Source organism: Equus przewalskii, chromosome 4 (assembly GCF_037783145.1).
Source record: "Equus przewalskii isolate Varuska chromosome 4, EquPr2, whole genome shotgun sequence".
NCBI classification, from domain to species: Eukaryota; Metazoa; Chordata; class Mammalia; order Perissodactyla; family Equidae; genus Equus; species Equus przewalskii.
In genome coordinates, this window is record NC_091834.1 from 77482742 (window position 1) to 77498538 (window position 15797).

Sequence of the window (15797 nt, forward strand, 5' to 3'; positions counted from 1 at the left end):
ATGAGAGAAAACCGCTGAGCCCAGTTCTAGATAATGTACATGTGTTTTAACTTAGACCTACTGTTGATGAGGTCCTTTCTTTTCCTTAAATTGAAACCACCAATGAGTGTCTGTTGAGTTAACATATCCTTCTCCTATTGTAGAAAGGCCTATTGAAGAAACATGATGGGTGCTACAGACTTGGGAAAGAAGATTGTTTTCAGTGTTTTCTAAATTACACTTGTATCACTCTATTCAGAAGCCCTAAATAATAGGCTGCAAGACACATGGAAGATGTCACATTTTATTTCTTGAAAGTTTATCCCCTAGATCTGGAATTTATCTGCCTGTATATACCTACCACCCACCCATTTATTCATTAAACAAATACTTATATAAAGCTTATCAAGTAGTAGGCACTGTTCTAAGCACTTTATAAATATTAACTCATTTAATCCTTATCCTCCAAATGTCAGTATTATTATTACCGGGAGGTCTGAGTTTTATGCCTCACATCTGCTTTTTGGAATGACCTTGAACAAGCTCATTAGATTGTCTATTGCTTGATTTGAAAATGGAAGATAAGACTTGCCCCATAAATATCTCACAGAAATATCATGATTGGTTTAAATAACTCTCCAAAGATTATTGAAAATAATGCTTTATGAATAAGGCTGTGTAATCCTAAAATACTTGTAGCATTAAGTAATAAGCCATTGAGAGAGTCGATTCTTTTTCTCATGTTAGTGAATTATATTTTCTTAAGCCTCAATTCTCATCTGTGCTGAATTAGTGTGGAATTATTCTTAGAATAAATTTTAAATCAGTGACTCCCTCTTCCCTTTCAGATTGCTCAGAGTCCCCAGTGCATCATTATACGATGTTAAACCAGATATGACTAGGTTTTATTCATTGCATTTTAAAGAAGTCATGCAAAATAACTTTTAATAAAACAGGAAGAAGGAATAATATTTGGTTAAATGAAGTGTCACAGTGCTAATTACACACTAAAACCTCCTGTGCCATTCTGTGGAATTTGGTACAAGGAGTGTCTATCAAGAACTCATGTCAAGTACTCAAGTAATAAAAGAACCCAATTTAAAATACCAACCTCATAGCAAGGATTACCAGGAGGACATTATAGCCAGATATCAGGATATTTTATAATTGACACTAAACACTCAAGTTTTATTCAACACATGGTTATTAATCAAGAGCTATGTGTAGGACGCTAAAATTGGTGTGGGTGTGGGAGAGCATTACAAAGGTGAATGAGACCTTTCAAGGAACCATACGGCAGAGGTGTATATCGTCAGGGCTTCTCGAGCTTACATGTGCCTATAGAGCACCTGGGGATCTAATATTGGCAAATTCTGATTTGGTAAGGTCTAGGTTGGAGCCTGAAAGTTTTCGTTTCTAAAAGCTTTCAGATGATGAAAATGTTGCAGGTCCAAGGACCATTTTTGAGTAGCAAGATGCATATGTTTAACTATGATATAAGATACAATAGAAGCAGTATGAAGGGCAGAAACAAAATGTTCAGGGAGAACAGAAAAGAAAGTGACCTATTCCAAATGTGGGGATCTAGGATGGTGTCACAAGTGGAATACTTAGTATGTAACAATGATTCCTCAAGCAGGTTTTGGAGGAAACAGCATTCAGCAGCGTGCTAGAGGCACACAGGTCTATAAGTGTTTTGAATCTCAGAGACCAAGAAGGGGTTGGTGCTGCTAAAGAGGAAAGGAGGAAGCTGCTTTGAGGGAAATGAGACTAGAGAACTAGGTTGGGGCAGATGTGCAGAAAACTTTGGTTGCTTCGCTAAGGAATTTGATCTGCATTGTGGTGGGAATGATAAGATCTGTGTTTTCAGAAGATGACTGGCTGTAGGGAGGAAGATGGGTTAGAGCGGGAAAAAGAATTAGAAGCAGGGAGAATAGGAGACATTGCAGAGATGGTGAGATCTTAGATTTAGAGAATGAGGTAGGATTTGGAAAGATAAGTAAATATTTAAGGCAATCTAATTTAAAATCGATGGGAATTGGAAATCCAGGGGAAGCAGGAATGAGAGACAAGTATGAGTTGGAGATGACCTTATGCTTTCTAGCTTGAGGACAAAAGAGTGGCCACATCCTTGACAGTAAGGAAAGTGGAAAGAGGGCCAGGTTTTTGGCAGGAGATGGTGGGTTTAGATGTGTACTTGTTCAGCAGGGTATCTGTTCTAGAAGGTAACTAAAAATGCCTTTCTGAAACATGAGAAAGATGGAGGAACATAAATTTGGGAGTCAAGGCAGAGAAGCAATAGCTAAAGCAGTGGATGTAAATAAAATCATCAAGGGAGTTGAATTCAGAGAGAAATAGTAACAAATGTGAAGCATTTATTAACAGGAGGGGGCTGCATATATTAACAGGAGGGTCTCATACCCCAAATTTGATCTATTTTTCAGTCCTCTGTATTTTAAATACTATTGGAATTTTTATTAGTAGAAGAATGCATCTTGCATAAAATGTAATTCTTTTTCACTTTCTGCACTGTAATGCTGATTGGTTTTGTAATACAACATTCTTAGTATAAAGAATAAAATATTTAGTATAAAATACTTGTGAAATATGTAATTAGTATTAAAAGTTTATGTCCAGCTACAGTCACATACTTAACAATTGTCATCTTATTTCCTCTGGAGAATTTGTTCATTCTGATTTCTTAAAAACTAAAGTCCATACTTTATTCAGAATTTCTTAATTTTTACCCAATGTCCTTTTTCTCTTCCGAGATCCTGTCCAGGATACCAAATTACATTTAGCCGTCATGTTTTCTTAGGCTCCTCTTGGCTGTGACAATTTCTCAGACTTTCCTTATTTTTGATGACCTTGGCAGTTTTGAGAACTGGTCCAGTATTTTGATATCCCTCAGTTGGGATTTGCCTGATGTTTTTCTCATGATTAGGTCGGGGTCATGGGGTTATGGCCTTTGGGAATGAGACCACAGAGATAAAGCATCACTCTCATCACATAATATCACCGGTGTATACTATCAACACGGCTTGTCATTGTTGATGTTAACCTTGACCACCTGACTGAGGTAGTATTCATTGGGTTTTTCCATTGTAAAGTTATTCTTTTACTTCCCTTTCCATACTGTACCTGTGGAAAGGTGTCGTTATACACAGTTCACTCTGAAGGAGTCGGAAGTTGTGCTTCACCTCTTTGAAGGAGGAGTAACTGCATAAATTATTTGGAGTTTTTCTGCATGGGAGATTTGTCTCTTCATGTTCCAGTTATTTATTTACTCAATCATTTGTTTATATCAGAATGGACTCATGGGTATTTATTTTATGCTTTGAGTTATAATCCAATATTTCTTTACTTATTTTGTTGCTCAAATTGTTTCCATTTTGATCCTTGGTTCCATGTCCCTTTGATACAGCTCCAAAGTGATTTTGTTTGTTTGTTGTTCTTTTTGGGTTTCTTTTTTTTTTTTTTTTTTGTGAGGAATACTGTCCCTGAGCCAACATCCCATGCCAATCTTCCTCCATTTTGTGTGTGGGATGCCACCATGGCATGGCTTGACAAGTGGTGTGTGAGTCCACTCCTAGGATCCAAACCCAAAAACCCCGGGCCACGGAAGTGGAGCGTGCAAACCCAACCACCACACCCCCAGGCTGCCCCATGTTTGTTTGTTTCTGAGCTTTTCCTTACTTTCTGTCACTACAGTGCTCTAGACTCATCTTTAATGTTTACTACTCCAGGCCTTGAATCAGCCATTTCTTCAAGGAACTCTGGTTCATTTTATTGAAGAAAGGTATTAGAAACCAATATCTGGGCACTAGGAGTAGTCTGATTTTTAAATTGCTGCAGTGTTCATTTCTTTTAAGCTGGCGAGAATTCTAGACATTAGATATTTGGCAAAAATGCAGTGATGAGAGTTTTCTCCCAGACAGACAATAATCTTGAAAGCAGTAAAACTTTAAACACACACACATACAATCACTCAGTTACACTTCAACAGAAGACTATAAAAGTGGCATGCAAACCTTAAGAAAAGTCAATTTGAAAAACCTATGGAAGGAACTTTAGCAAACCTTCTAAAATAAATATGTCTTGAGTTTATTTCATAGGAATAAACTGACCTGTTTCCTTTCATGCTCTTCTTAATGAAAAATTTTTTCAAAGCAGGAGTTTTTTTAAACTTTTGCAGTAGTTTAAGCATAATATTGCTTTCTTGGGTTTATGAGTAGATTAGATGAATTTCAGGAGCTCAGAACTCTTCACAGAAATGATCCCATTGATCTTCACAACCTCTCATAGGGTGGAAAGAGGATAGACATTAGGACAGGAAAGCTTGAGCCCTAGTGTGGATTTAGAACATCAAGGGAGAGAATGGTTTAGAATTCCTCTGTGGTGAAACACGAAGTTTTCCTTATCAGCTCTTAAGGGATGTAAAGCCAGAGGCATAACAAGCAACAGCGAATAACCGGGGAAGGAACCAGACTTAGATTTTGTGATCATGTTATATAATTCATTGAAGATCTCAAGGTTCTATGCATATATGATTTCTCTTAAAGTGAATTCTGAAAATTGAAATATTCAATCCAATAAAAATCTTCTAAGTGTCTACTATAATCAGTGTTAGATACAAGAAAGTGAATGCTTTTTGTCCTTAAAGAAAAGCAATGAATAAAATTAGCTATTGGTGCTATGTTATTGTTCTGTAGATCCACCTTATTAAGAGTACAGTTAAGGGAACTGGTTAATGCAACTTGAAAGATTCAGGAAAAGGTATAGGTATTTGCAATGGCTAATTTATATCCAAATAGTCTTGTAGTGGAATCAAGTCTAGAACCTAATTTATCATCAATGAGTTAATATGTTTGTGAATATAACATCATCTACTAATTCTGGTAAAAGATGGATACAGAGAAAGTAAGACTTTGTTCTTCAATAAGAATCTTATAATCTAGTTGTGCAGAGAAGGATATACAAATGAAGCAGTGAACATATCAAATATCCTCATGCTGTATCATAAAGGGATATTTTGTATTATTTAAAAATTAAGCATCTCGGCTGGCCCCATGGCCAAGTGGTTAAGTTCGTGCACTCTGCTTCAGTGGCCCAGGGTTTCGCCGGTTCGAATCCTGGGTGTGAACATGGCACCGCTCGTCAAGCCATGCTGAGGAGGCATCTCACATGCCACAACTAGAAGGACCCACAACTAAAAATATACAACTATGTACTGGGGGGCTTTGGGAGGAAAAGGAAAAATAAAATCTTAAAAAAAAAAGTTAAACATCTTCAGTATTTCATGCTAAAAGAAAACAAATTTTAGAAAATCACCCTGGTTGTATCCTCATAGATTAGGATAGTCTAATACTGTGAATAAGTAAATGAGGTTTGGCTTTTGTAGCAATGTAGCCTGAAAGCTCTTGGACAAGTTTATTTTCCAAGCCATACTTAATAAATCCTTTTTGCTTCAATCTAATGTATGTGTTCACAGAAAAGTTTCCCGTAAGTAAAGCACTTGGAATTGGCTATTTTTTTTTTTGTAATTTCTTTAAACACAACCAATGGTTAACTTTGCTTTTCTTATGTTTACTTCTCCTCCCTCATCCTTTCTAGTTAAGAACCAAAATATATATTTATGTCCTTTTTTAAAAAGTACCTTAATGTTTTTCTCACTATTCTTCTATTTTTAATTCCTACGAAAGCATTTCAACATGCTGACTTTTTACTGAGTTCTAACTAGTAGTCTGCTGCTCACATTCGGTTATTCATTCATCTGTGCATTTAACAAATATGTAATGAAGGCTTCTTACATCCCAGCCATTGTGGTAGGTACTGAGAATACAGCAATGAACAAGAGACAAAGTCCTGTCCTTATGGAGCTTACATCCAAATGGGGAGAGACAGATAATAAACAAATAGGCAAGAAATATATAAGTCTGGCAGATGATGATAAATGCTATGGAGAAAAATAAAGGAGAAATAGACTTAATATTCTTAGGTTTTATACGATGTGGTAGAAAATCGAAGTTGTGATTCCTTGAGAATAAACAGCATCTTGTGAACGATGCTATCTCAGAGCTCTCGGCTGTTCTCTGGATTGAATTACTGATTTGGTAGACTTTCTCAATGAGGGAGGCATTTGAGAGTCAGGAAATGATTGTTTGCTTTACGTGGCAGCCTGCCTGTGAGAGACTGGAAATATTCTAAGGCAGCTTCACTCCTTAGGGCAGATGCTGGATTAAAACAAAAACAAGAACAGAAACCTTTAAACATAGCTCTTACTTTTAACAGTGAGATGTTAGCTGGTTTCTGAGAACACTTAGAGAAGGATAAAAACTACAATCAGGGCTATTTCATATCTGCATTCATAAATCTGGACCCTAACAACTCCTTCTAAAATTGTCTTTGGGGTCTTCCTGGTTTCCAGAACCAACACTGTGGAGACATGACAGTGAGCGGTGTTAGCAGCAATTTGGTTTCACAGTTTACGGAGAGACGCCTGTAGATTGTTCGTGTTTTTCTAATTTTGAGATGGAAAATGGAACATCTCCATCCTGTTTTCCTAGAACTATGCCCCATGACCTCTCTATTCAAGGGCTTAACGAGCCCAATCCAGGAGCTAGTCCTGCTCTGGCTTCTTTGTGACAGGGAAAGAAATTATTTTAACCATCAAAGAACCTAAGAAAGTTTTGGAGATTTCTTTTTAAAAGTAGGTAGGGGACAGGTTTATATTTATAGTTCCTGAGTACATGTGCAGTTCATTACTGCCTCCCTTTATATGTGAAAATTTAACTTTACCAGTGGTATTGCCAATAATGTTTTGGGAAGTGATTGCTCAGCGAGGGTCTAGGAGTGCCTGGTTTACACCTGTTATAGTCGTTTTTTCCTCCAAGCTTCCAAAGGAAAATAGATGCACTGGACAGTAATTGGAAAAATACCAAAGCTAGATAATTCCTCTCTGTCTCAGTTCCCTCTCTTGTATAGTCTGTGTAATAATCGTTTCTACCCCACAGTGTTGTTGGAAGTTCTGCATAAATTAATAAACATAAGGCATCGAAAGCTAAGTTTCTCTGTTACCTCCCTGTTTTTTGAAGGGATGATGATGTAATAGTCGTGAACATGGCCTCTAGAGCTAGACTTCTCGTATTCACCACTAACTAGATGGCTGACCTTGGGCAAGTTATTTAGCCTTTCTGTGCATTTTAAAAAACAGAATAATCAAATCCAGTGGGGTCCTTATTGTGTGGACTAAATGAATTCATAGAAATCCTTGGAACAGTCCCTTGCATATTATAAATGTTCAGGAACCCCTAGCTGTTGACATCATTACTGCTCCTACTACTACTATCACTACTTCTTCTACTTATGTACTAGTGTGGCTGTGGCACCCAAATCCTAGTGTAGGATTCTAAAGAGCTAGGCTGAATCACATAAAGTTCCGCTTTCCCTTATGCCAGCCAAACCTAAGAAGCTACCACCAAAATTGGCCAGGGCCTGCTTTGCCTGCTTTTTCCCAAATCCAAATCTGATTTCTCAGCTGTTAGACCCTAATGTCAACCTTCTGAGGGTGGAAGAAACAAATCGAGTAAGACCAACACTAAGAATGTTTGCCCCAAAGCCGAGAAAGAGCCTGTCCTAGGCCAATTATAATTGTGGCAACAGCCCTGAGACAGGCTCAGTGTGGAAAAGAGTCCAAAGAGAGAGTGTGAACAAGAGAGAGATGAGGGCAGGCCCACCTAGAAGTGGAACCTGGGCCACTTTAGCAATCCAGCTGGAGAGAAGAGACATAAGTGAAAAAGACGGCCACAGGTCACGCTTGATTTTTCCAGGCTTCTGAGAGAATGAAGAACTCTAAGAGACCACATTTCAGCCCTTGCTAACTTTAACATAGCTAATAAAATGTCTTTGGAGTTGAAGTGACCTTACTCAACCTTGTGGGAGAGCACGGCCAAATCTGGATATCAAACGGTATGTTCAGACATCCTTTTAAGACCAACTGACCACGTATCAATTTGCTTAGAGTCATCTCAACAAAACCAATTTACCTAATGAACAAGTCTGATTCATTAAAAGCTAAAACATGGAACATCAACTTGCTGAATGAGCAATTCATGGAAAACTGACACATCAGTGTTTCACCAGGTCTAGGGCTGTTTGCTGCTACTAGTGGCAGAGCCCATTCAGAGTTAGGACCAGGCGTGGCCACTTATGGCAAACTGGAGAACATGTGGGAAGCTGTAGTCAGCTCCAGCCGGTGGCTGCCTTGTAGGATACGGACCTCGTGTTACCAGAGCTTCCAAGTTTTCAAATGAGGGCTGAATTCTGGATGTTTATGTGAATTGTACTGGCATTTGCATTTTGTTAAATACTTAAAATTAAAAACAAAAACAAAACAAACACTGTGCAGGCCAAATGCACCCCATATGTGGGCTTGACTCTCCCTGTGTGCCTGTGGTTTGCAATCTCTGCTATACGCCCTGGGCATTTGCTTACTAAACACTCGTGATTTCAACCAGCTCAGCCTGGCCTCAAAGCTCCATAATATATAGTAATTTGTAATTTTGCTGAGGCACAAATTTGCATCCCAAATGCTCCAAGGTTGACTTCTGAATGTGACTTACTTAGCTAGGAATGTGTTTTGTTCTCTGCCCAGTTTCTACATTTCAATGTGGCTTTTGGGCTTTTCAAAACCAAGTTTGAGTACATAGTACCTCTTGTGAAACAAATCAAGATTTTTCTATAAAAAGGGCTGTGGGAGTGGTGAGAGCAAGTTGACTTCTAAGGCTGGAGATAGAAATGAAGAGAAAATGAAAAGGTCTACTAAATATTTAACCAGAAAACAGAGGTTTGGAAGTTTGAGGTAGAATTCAGGGAAGATAAAAGGAATTTTGAGTGGAAACAATTAGCGTTTTTCAGACCATAGTAGCAAGAATTAGACATGAAGTATATGAGAAGATCACGTGAAATTTTCAGTTATACTTGATGTTCAGGGGAAATGTATGTGCTATAGAGTTTTTTGAAATATTAATTTTTAATTTAAAATATTAATTAAATATTTTTGAGAGATGAGGGGTTACCCTTATGAATGTCAGGAAACTGTGTGATATGCTTTATAAGTTATCCTCAATTCTTTTTAATGTTTAGATTCTTCAAATAGATTGCTAAGGGCAGTGACTGCTCTTTTTTTTTTGCTATTTACTTTTGTATTTCTAGTACAATGTTCTGCTCATAGAAGGTTCTTAGTAAATTGAATGCTTTGAATTATTTAAACATGTCTTCCACTTTTAAACATTTATGGCTTAAATATATATTATTTTCTATCGAATCTCAAAATTATGTATGTGCCTTGGGTAGTCAAGGGAGCCTGCCTCAGACTTGGAGGAATATAAAACGTACTCTGTTTTTAACACCCAAACAATACAGTCTGTGATTTGAAATTCTCTCTTTGCGTATCTTTATCTTCTTAAAATATTTAGTTGCATATATTATAACAGAAGGTTGCTTCTAGGGTTTTAATGTTTCCTGGGCTAGAAATAATATTGAATGAAAGTCTTTGTGTTTTCACACTGAATCCGTATCAAAAGATTTTGGCTGAAAATGCCAGATGCACATTTAAAATAAAGTACTGGAATCATCATAGAGTATTTGGTTTTGACTGTAGGAATCATTTGTAGTTTCTTGAAAGTGAGGGTGCGTGAAACAGAGTAGACCCTTGAAGCCTAAGGCCTGATGGCTCTTACATGGAGCGATTTCTCCCACCCACAACCTGCCTGCATCGTTTCTCCTTGTCCCTTTGAACTATTGTGCTATCTTCGAGCATCTTGCGATACATCAAGCAAACAGAGAAACTCAATAGCTCAGATGTTACCTTGAGTTCAGTTGTCTGAATCCTTTTGTTCAGCAGAGAGGTTTGCCTTCTAACAACAGGACAATTACGGAGAAACCAATAGCTCAGACAGCACAGGGCTTGTCAAATGGAAAAGAACTTGATTAGTGGGGAGTGAAATTTTCTTTACTAATTGTAGATTACTCTTTCGTATCGATCTTTTTTCAATCTTCCCTGCCATAAGGCCTTTCTTTGACATTATTATGCTCTCAAGTGAGAAATTCTTCTGGGAAATTTTTAAAAGACAGGCTTTGGAAAGATTTGTTATTTTCCAGCTTTCTAGAAGCCGTTAATACCTAGGGAGATTACTTGTGAGGCCTGCCATAAATAGTTACTTGAAGGAACATTATCTCAAGATTGGCCAACAAAAGACGCATGTGTACAGAAATTGCTTAATTCTTTTTTAACTGGATTTCCATCCGAGATGGGGGTAGTTTCTCAAGTAATACCAATTCTTTTATCCATTGCTTAGTGTTCTTTTCTGGTTATTTTTGAGATACCTATTTCTATATCCTCTCTGAAGTAATGTGTTTACTACCCTATCATGGGCTAGTTATTCATTCATTCATTTAACAAATAATTATAAGGTACCAGGGCTGGCCCAGTGGCGTAGTGGTTAAGTTTGCGTGCTCCACTTCAGTGGCCTGGGGTTTGCAGGTTCGGATCTTGGGCATGGACCTACACACTGCTCATCAAGCCATGCTGTGGTGGTGTCCCACATGCAAAATAGGAGATTGGCACAGATGTTAGCTCAGCGACAATCTTCCTCAAGCAAAAAGAGGAAAATTGGCAATAGATGTTAGTTCAGGGCCAATCTTCCTCACAAAAAGAAAAAAAAAACAAAGGAAAAAAATTATTATAAGGTACCAATTACATGCAAGGCACGTTGATAAAAATTTATATAAATAAATCAAAGAGAATAAGGGAAAATAAACCCATGTATACACACAAATGTTAATTTTAAAGTGTTTGAATATTGCGTAAGAATGTACTCTTCTGAGATTATTTTGACAAGTTACTAGGAGTTTTTGGCACAGAGCTTTGCCCTTGGTGAAGTAGCTGAAATGTCCTTTGCTTTGGTCCATGTTATACTCTGTATTTTAAACTCAACTCTGCTGTTTACAACTAGACCACAAATTCCTTTTAGACAAAACCTGTCTTGTAAATTTTTCATTGAATTTTATTTTCTGTCCTCCACAACTTTTTCTCTGTAAGAATTCATATAAAAGTATATTCAATGTTTAAGATCTGTGAATAGTAATGGTAATGGTGATACCGAAGCCCAGAACAAAATATTTGGTAGTTTGACTTCTTATCATTATTTGATTTCACTGCTATCTCCTATCTTAAAAGACTTTATAATCTTCTTTTCTCCCGGTCTCCAAATAAGACTATAACTTTACAAAATTAGTGACTTGAAACATTCTAATTTTAGTCTTTCAAAGGAATTTTATGATATCACTTCAAATAATTGAATTTTCCCAAGGATACAATACTATATATAAAAATGTTAGGTCTGGTAAATTTAAAAAGTTAATTTTAGTTACTTTGAATGCTGACTTTTATTTTTTAATTTTTATTTTTGGTGAGGAAGATTGGCCCTGAGCTAACATCTGTTGCCAATCTTCCTCCTTTTGCTTGAGGAAGATTGTCGTTGAGCTAACACCTGTCACAACCTTCCTCTATTTTGTATGTGGGATGCTGCCACAGCATGGCTTGATGTGTGGTGTGTAGGTCCGTTCCCAGGATCTGAACCTGTGAACTGCAGGATACCGAAGTGGAGCATGTAAACTTAACCACTAAGCCACCTGGCCAGCCCCTGACTTTTCTTTTAAATATATCCAAAATCATTGTTACTTGTCTTTTAGGATTTAAATAATTGTATTTTTTAATCTGAAGAAGTAAATCATGTCTTTAAAAGATCTGACAAAAATTATTTGTTTTTCAATACTCTTTTGCTATTAGGTGATTTGGGCTCTTGGGATCTGCTCATTTGCCTGTCTTCTAGGAAAACTGGTGGAAAACCCTGCATATCCAAGGAGGACATCTGCCAGTTAGGTTTACATCAAAAGGTAAATGTTCTTTTTCAAAATGTGCACAGATTTTATCAGCCCTATTGACACCAGTATTTTTTGGTCTATTATGTTAAAAAAAGCAGTCTTGCAAAATAGGAACTATTACATCTTAGGAGAAATTTCCAGTGCTCATGCTTATACACTTTACCATAAAATGGTCGCCATTTGTTGTTTGATAGGATCCCCCTCAACTTCAGCAGTTAACAATAAGGACCCAGTTTTACCCAATAGGACCTAAAAATTGATCTAGAAGTCTCTAGCCTATGGATTGTTCCTTACCCTAGCCACATATTCATTCAAAGTAGCAAAGCCTCTATTTTCTAGATCAGTGTTTTGACTTTTTCAAACTTAACCTGGTATCCTGAATTACAATAAAATTTATATAATTTCTTATAACTTTTAAAATTGACATCCAATATTTACTATTTTGTGTGAACTTTTATAAATGCTTTTATAAAAGTTAACTAAAATTATCAAATGCCTACAGTGTGCTAGTCACTGTGCTGGAAAATTTACAAATGCTCTATTTTTGATACCTATAACAAGTGTGAAAAGTGTCAAAACCAATAGTTATTTTTCAGTAGTAAAAGAGTTTTTAGTAGCTACCCTGATCATCCGCTATTTCTACAATTGACAGTCTGGATAACTCCTTCCTCCTTCTAACTCTTCACTCCCCTGGCCTTTGGGCTGAGCACTTTCTTTTGGTTCCTCTTGCATGTCTTTGGCCATTCCTTCAGTTTTCTTGACACCCACCTTTCCTTTGCCCAGTCTTTAAATGCGTGTGTTCCCCAATACGACTCTCAGACTTTCAACTACCATTTGTCATGGATGATTCCCAAATCTACATCTAAAGTTCAAAGCACCTTCCCAGGCTTTGGGCTTGCATATGTAACCGCCTGTTGAACATCTCCCTTTATATGTCACACAGATGCTTCAAACTCAACATGGAGAAGACGAACTCGTGTTTTCCCCAGTAAATTCACTGCTCCTCTTGCGTTCAGATGCTCCACGGAACTTCCGTTCTGTTGGTCATAAGCTTGATCAACTGCTCTGTCACCTCCTAAGATAGAAATCTGGCCTTCACCTTGAGCCCTTCCTCTCCCTTGTCATCTGCCTTCTATCAATCACCAATACTAAGGAATTTAACTCCTAAATATTTCTCAAATATCTGTACTTACTACCTTTATTCCGGTCGGACAATCACCATATCTTACCAGGACTATGGCTGAATTCTCCTCACTGATTTTTCTGAAGCAAGTATTTTACCCCTGAAATCCATCCTGCTCATGGTTATCAGAGTGACAAATATGAAATGCTGAACTAAACTGGTTACTCATGTGCTTAAAATCTTGAATGGGTTCTCATCAACTGTAGAATAAAGTCTACAATATTTCCTGTGTGTCTCAGTCAGCCTCCCAGTAGGAAACAAATGCCATACTCGAAAGAGTTTAACTGAAGAAAAACTAATGAAAGAGCTCTCTACAGAGGTTTTGGCAGGACAAGAGAAACAAAAAAGATTAGGGACATCAGAGACCAGCAACATCATGAGAGTTTACTACCTTCAGTCTGAAGAAGGATATGTAGAAGAAATGGTGTAGCAAAACCTAATAAGAGCTGGAGCCAGGAAGGAGAGGTCGCTGGAAAGGAGCTATAAACTTAGGAGAATGTAGGCATTGCCAAATCGTAGCCCTGCAGAGAGGAAGCTGGGAAGGTAAGTACTCAATCTCTCTCTACTCCTGCTCTTCATTCTCCTGCCAAGACCTCCTATTGGTGCCAGGCACCATTCTAAGTGCTTACTTATTAAATTTATCTTCGTTCTTTACATATGAGGAGACAGAAGCACAAGGAGGTTAAGAAAATTCCCTAAGGCCTCATAGCTAATAAATGAAGCAACCAGGCTTCAAATCAGGAAGTCTGACTTCAAATTTAGTTTTCTTAGCCATATTACTATAGAATCTTTGAAAATAAATATTTAGCTACTGCACTTACAGCCTATTCTAATGAATATTCTTAAAGAATACATAAATATTAAACAATACATGTTGGATAACTATCACTTTGGAGCCCGAATAATTTGAAGTTTTATGAGCCATGACTTATTTATGTAAACATAAATATTCCAAACAGAAGTTGCTTCAAATTTCTTGGGAAAGTTGTAGTATTGTCAATGATCTAAGAATGAACAAAGAAAGGGCACCTGCTCAAATTAGTAAGATTAGTAATCACATCAGAGCTTTGGAACATAAGTGCTTAATGAAAATGATCATAAGATCTGTTCTAGAAAATGAATGGCCAGGAGTTTGTCTATTCAGGAGGAGAGTAATGTAAATTTAAAACTGTATTGGTCCATGTGATGCTGAAAGTGACGTGAGGTCCAGTATTTGGGGTAACGTTAAGGTTAATAACTGGGGCTCTATCTCACCTGTAATGGACGGGTTGTAGTGTTTCAAGAGCAGAGGGATTCCTTTCTAGCTCTAACTGTTTGTAGGACTAGCACTTCCTCAACCAGGATGCCGGTTTAGTACTTGCAGCCTTGAGAACTACTGAAATGGCTCTTGTTTTAAAGCATGCTAGGACATTTTCAGGTGCATATGATGGAATGATAATTGCACATGAGAGACATGGGGGATAAGAAGACTGTTTTTTTTCTTTGATTAGCTGGTTCTTTTATTGTCATTAATTCTCTTCCTTATGGATGATACTGAACAGCTTCCAGAGAAGGTCTTATTTTTGATAAAATAAAAGATATGTACATCTGTGCATATATAATGAAAAAAAGGAGCAGTTCTCTTAGATACAATGTGAAGTATATGTCACTCTCAATGCTCATGACTGACTAAAAAAATTTTATTCCTTGGATGCTTTCTTACACTTTGTAAATACTCCAAACTAAAATGTCTACTCCTTTTAATGAGTTAATGTTATTACTGTAGTTTTATTTTTTGATTTACAAACGCTTTCCAAATATTTATAATTAATATTATACTGATGCTCTTATTAGTGAAATATGTCTCAAAATAAGAATGATTTTTTTTACTTTTGCTTCTGACATTATGTAATAAAAACAATTTAGATGCAGATTACCACAAGTTAGGATTGTAGAATGTACTTTGGGATTGAAATCTTTTTAAATGTACATTTTCTTTCTCCCAATTTGATCTCAGAAATAGCCCAGGGATCAAATATCATTATTATTTTTTATATGCACTCTAATCCTTAGAAAGATATGAAAAGTTTTAGGCCAAGAAAAACAGCAGTCTATAAAACACACACACATATGTATGTATATTAAGCATTCAAATCGAATACAAAATTCCTATATAAAATTGGTATATAAAAGACCATTTGGGTGATAATGATATGTCAGAGTAGATTCATTAAGTATAACAAATGTACAGCTCTGGTGGGGGATGTTGATAATGGAGGAGACTGTGCATATGTGGGGGTAGTGGGTATATGGGAAATTTCTGGACCTTCTGCTCAATTTTATTGTGACCCTAAAATTAACCTAAAACTGAAAAAATAAAGCCTGTTAAAAAAAATTATTGCAGTGTCAAACTGGAGAAGCTCATCCTATAAAAGCCAGCTATTCCAAGTTAAAATTTCTTTGATGATATTCTGCTCGATAATCATGCAAATCTTATATATTTTATGATGCACATAAAAATAAGAATGAAAAGCACTAGGATATAGAAGAGCATTATTAGGTTTGACAATTAAAAAGTTAAAGCATGTGTAACACACTTGATTTACCATATCTGTATGACCCACAGCCCTTGAATGTGTTTATTTGTGCTGAGTTATTCAGTTTAACTGCCTAGTTTGGTGCTCAGTTCCATAGTAGAATGGGGATGATA

General features: G+C 36.8%; 1 protein-coding gene across 7 annotated transcripts in view; it reads left to right on the forward strand.

Moving 5' to 3' along the window:
* The window catches only part of CPED1 (cadherin like and PC-esterase domain containing 1), a 272369-nt gene that overhangs the window by 43405 nt on the left and 213167 nt on the right, over positions 1-15797 (forward strand). For all 7 annotated transcript variants that reach the window (XM_070616405.1, XM_070616407.1, XM_070616409.1 and 4 more), the window contains exon 4: positions 11831-11937. In XM_070616405.1, coding sequence (XP_070472506.1) covers positions 11831-11937 — 107 coding nt within the window. The remainder of the gene's footprint in view (positions 1-11830; positions 11938-15797) is intronic.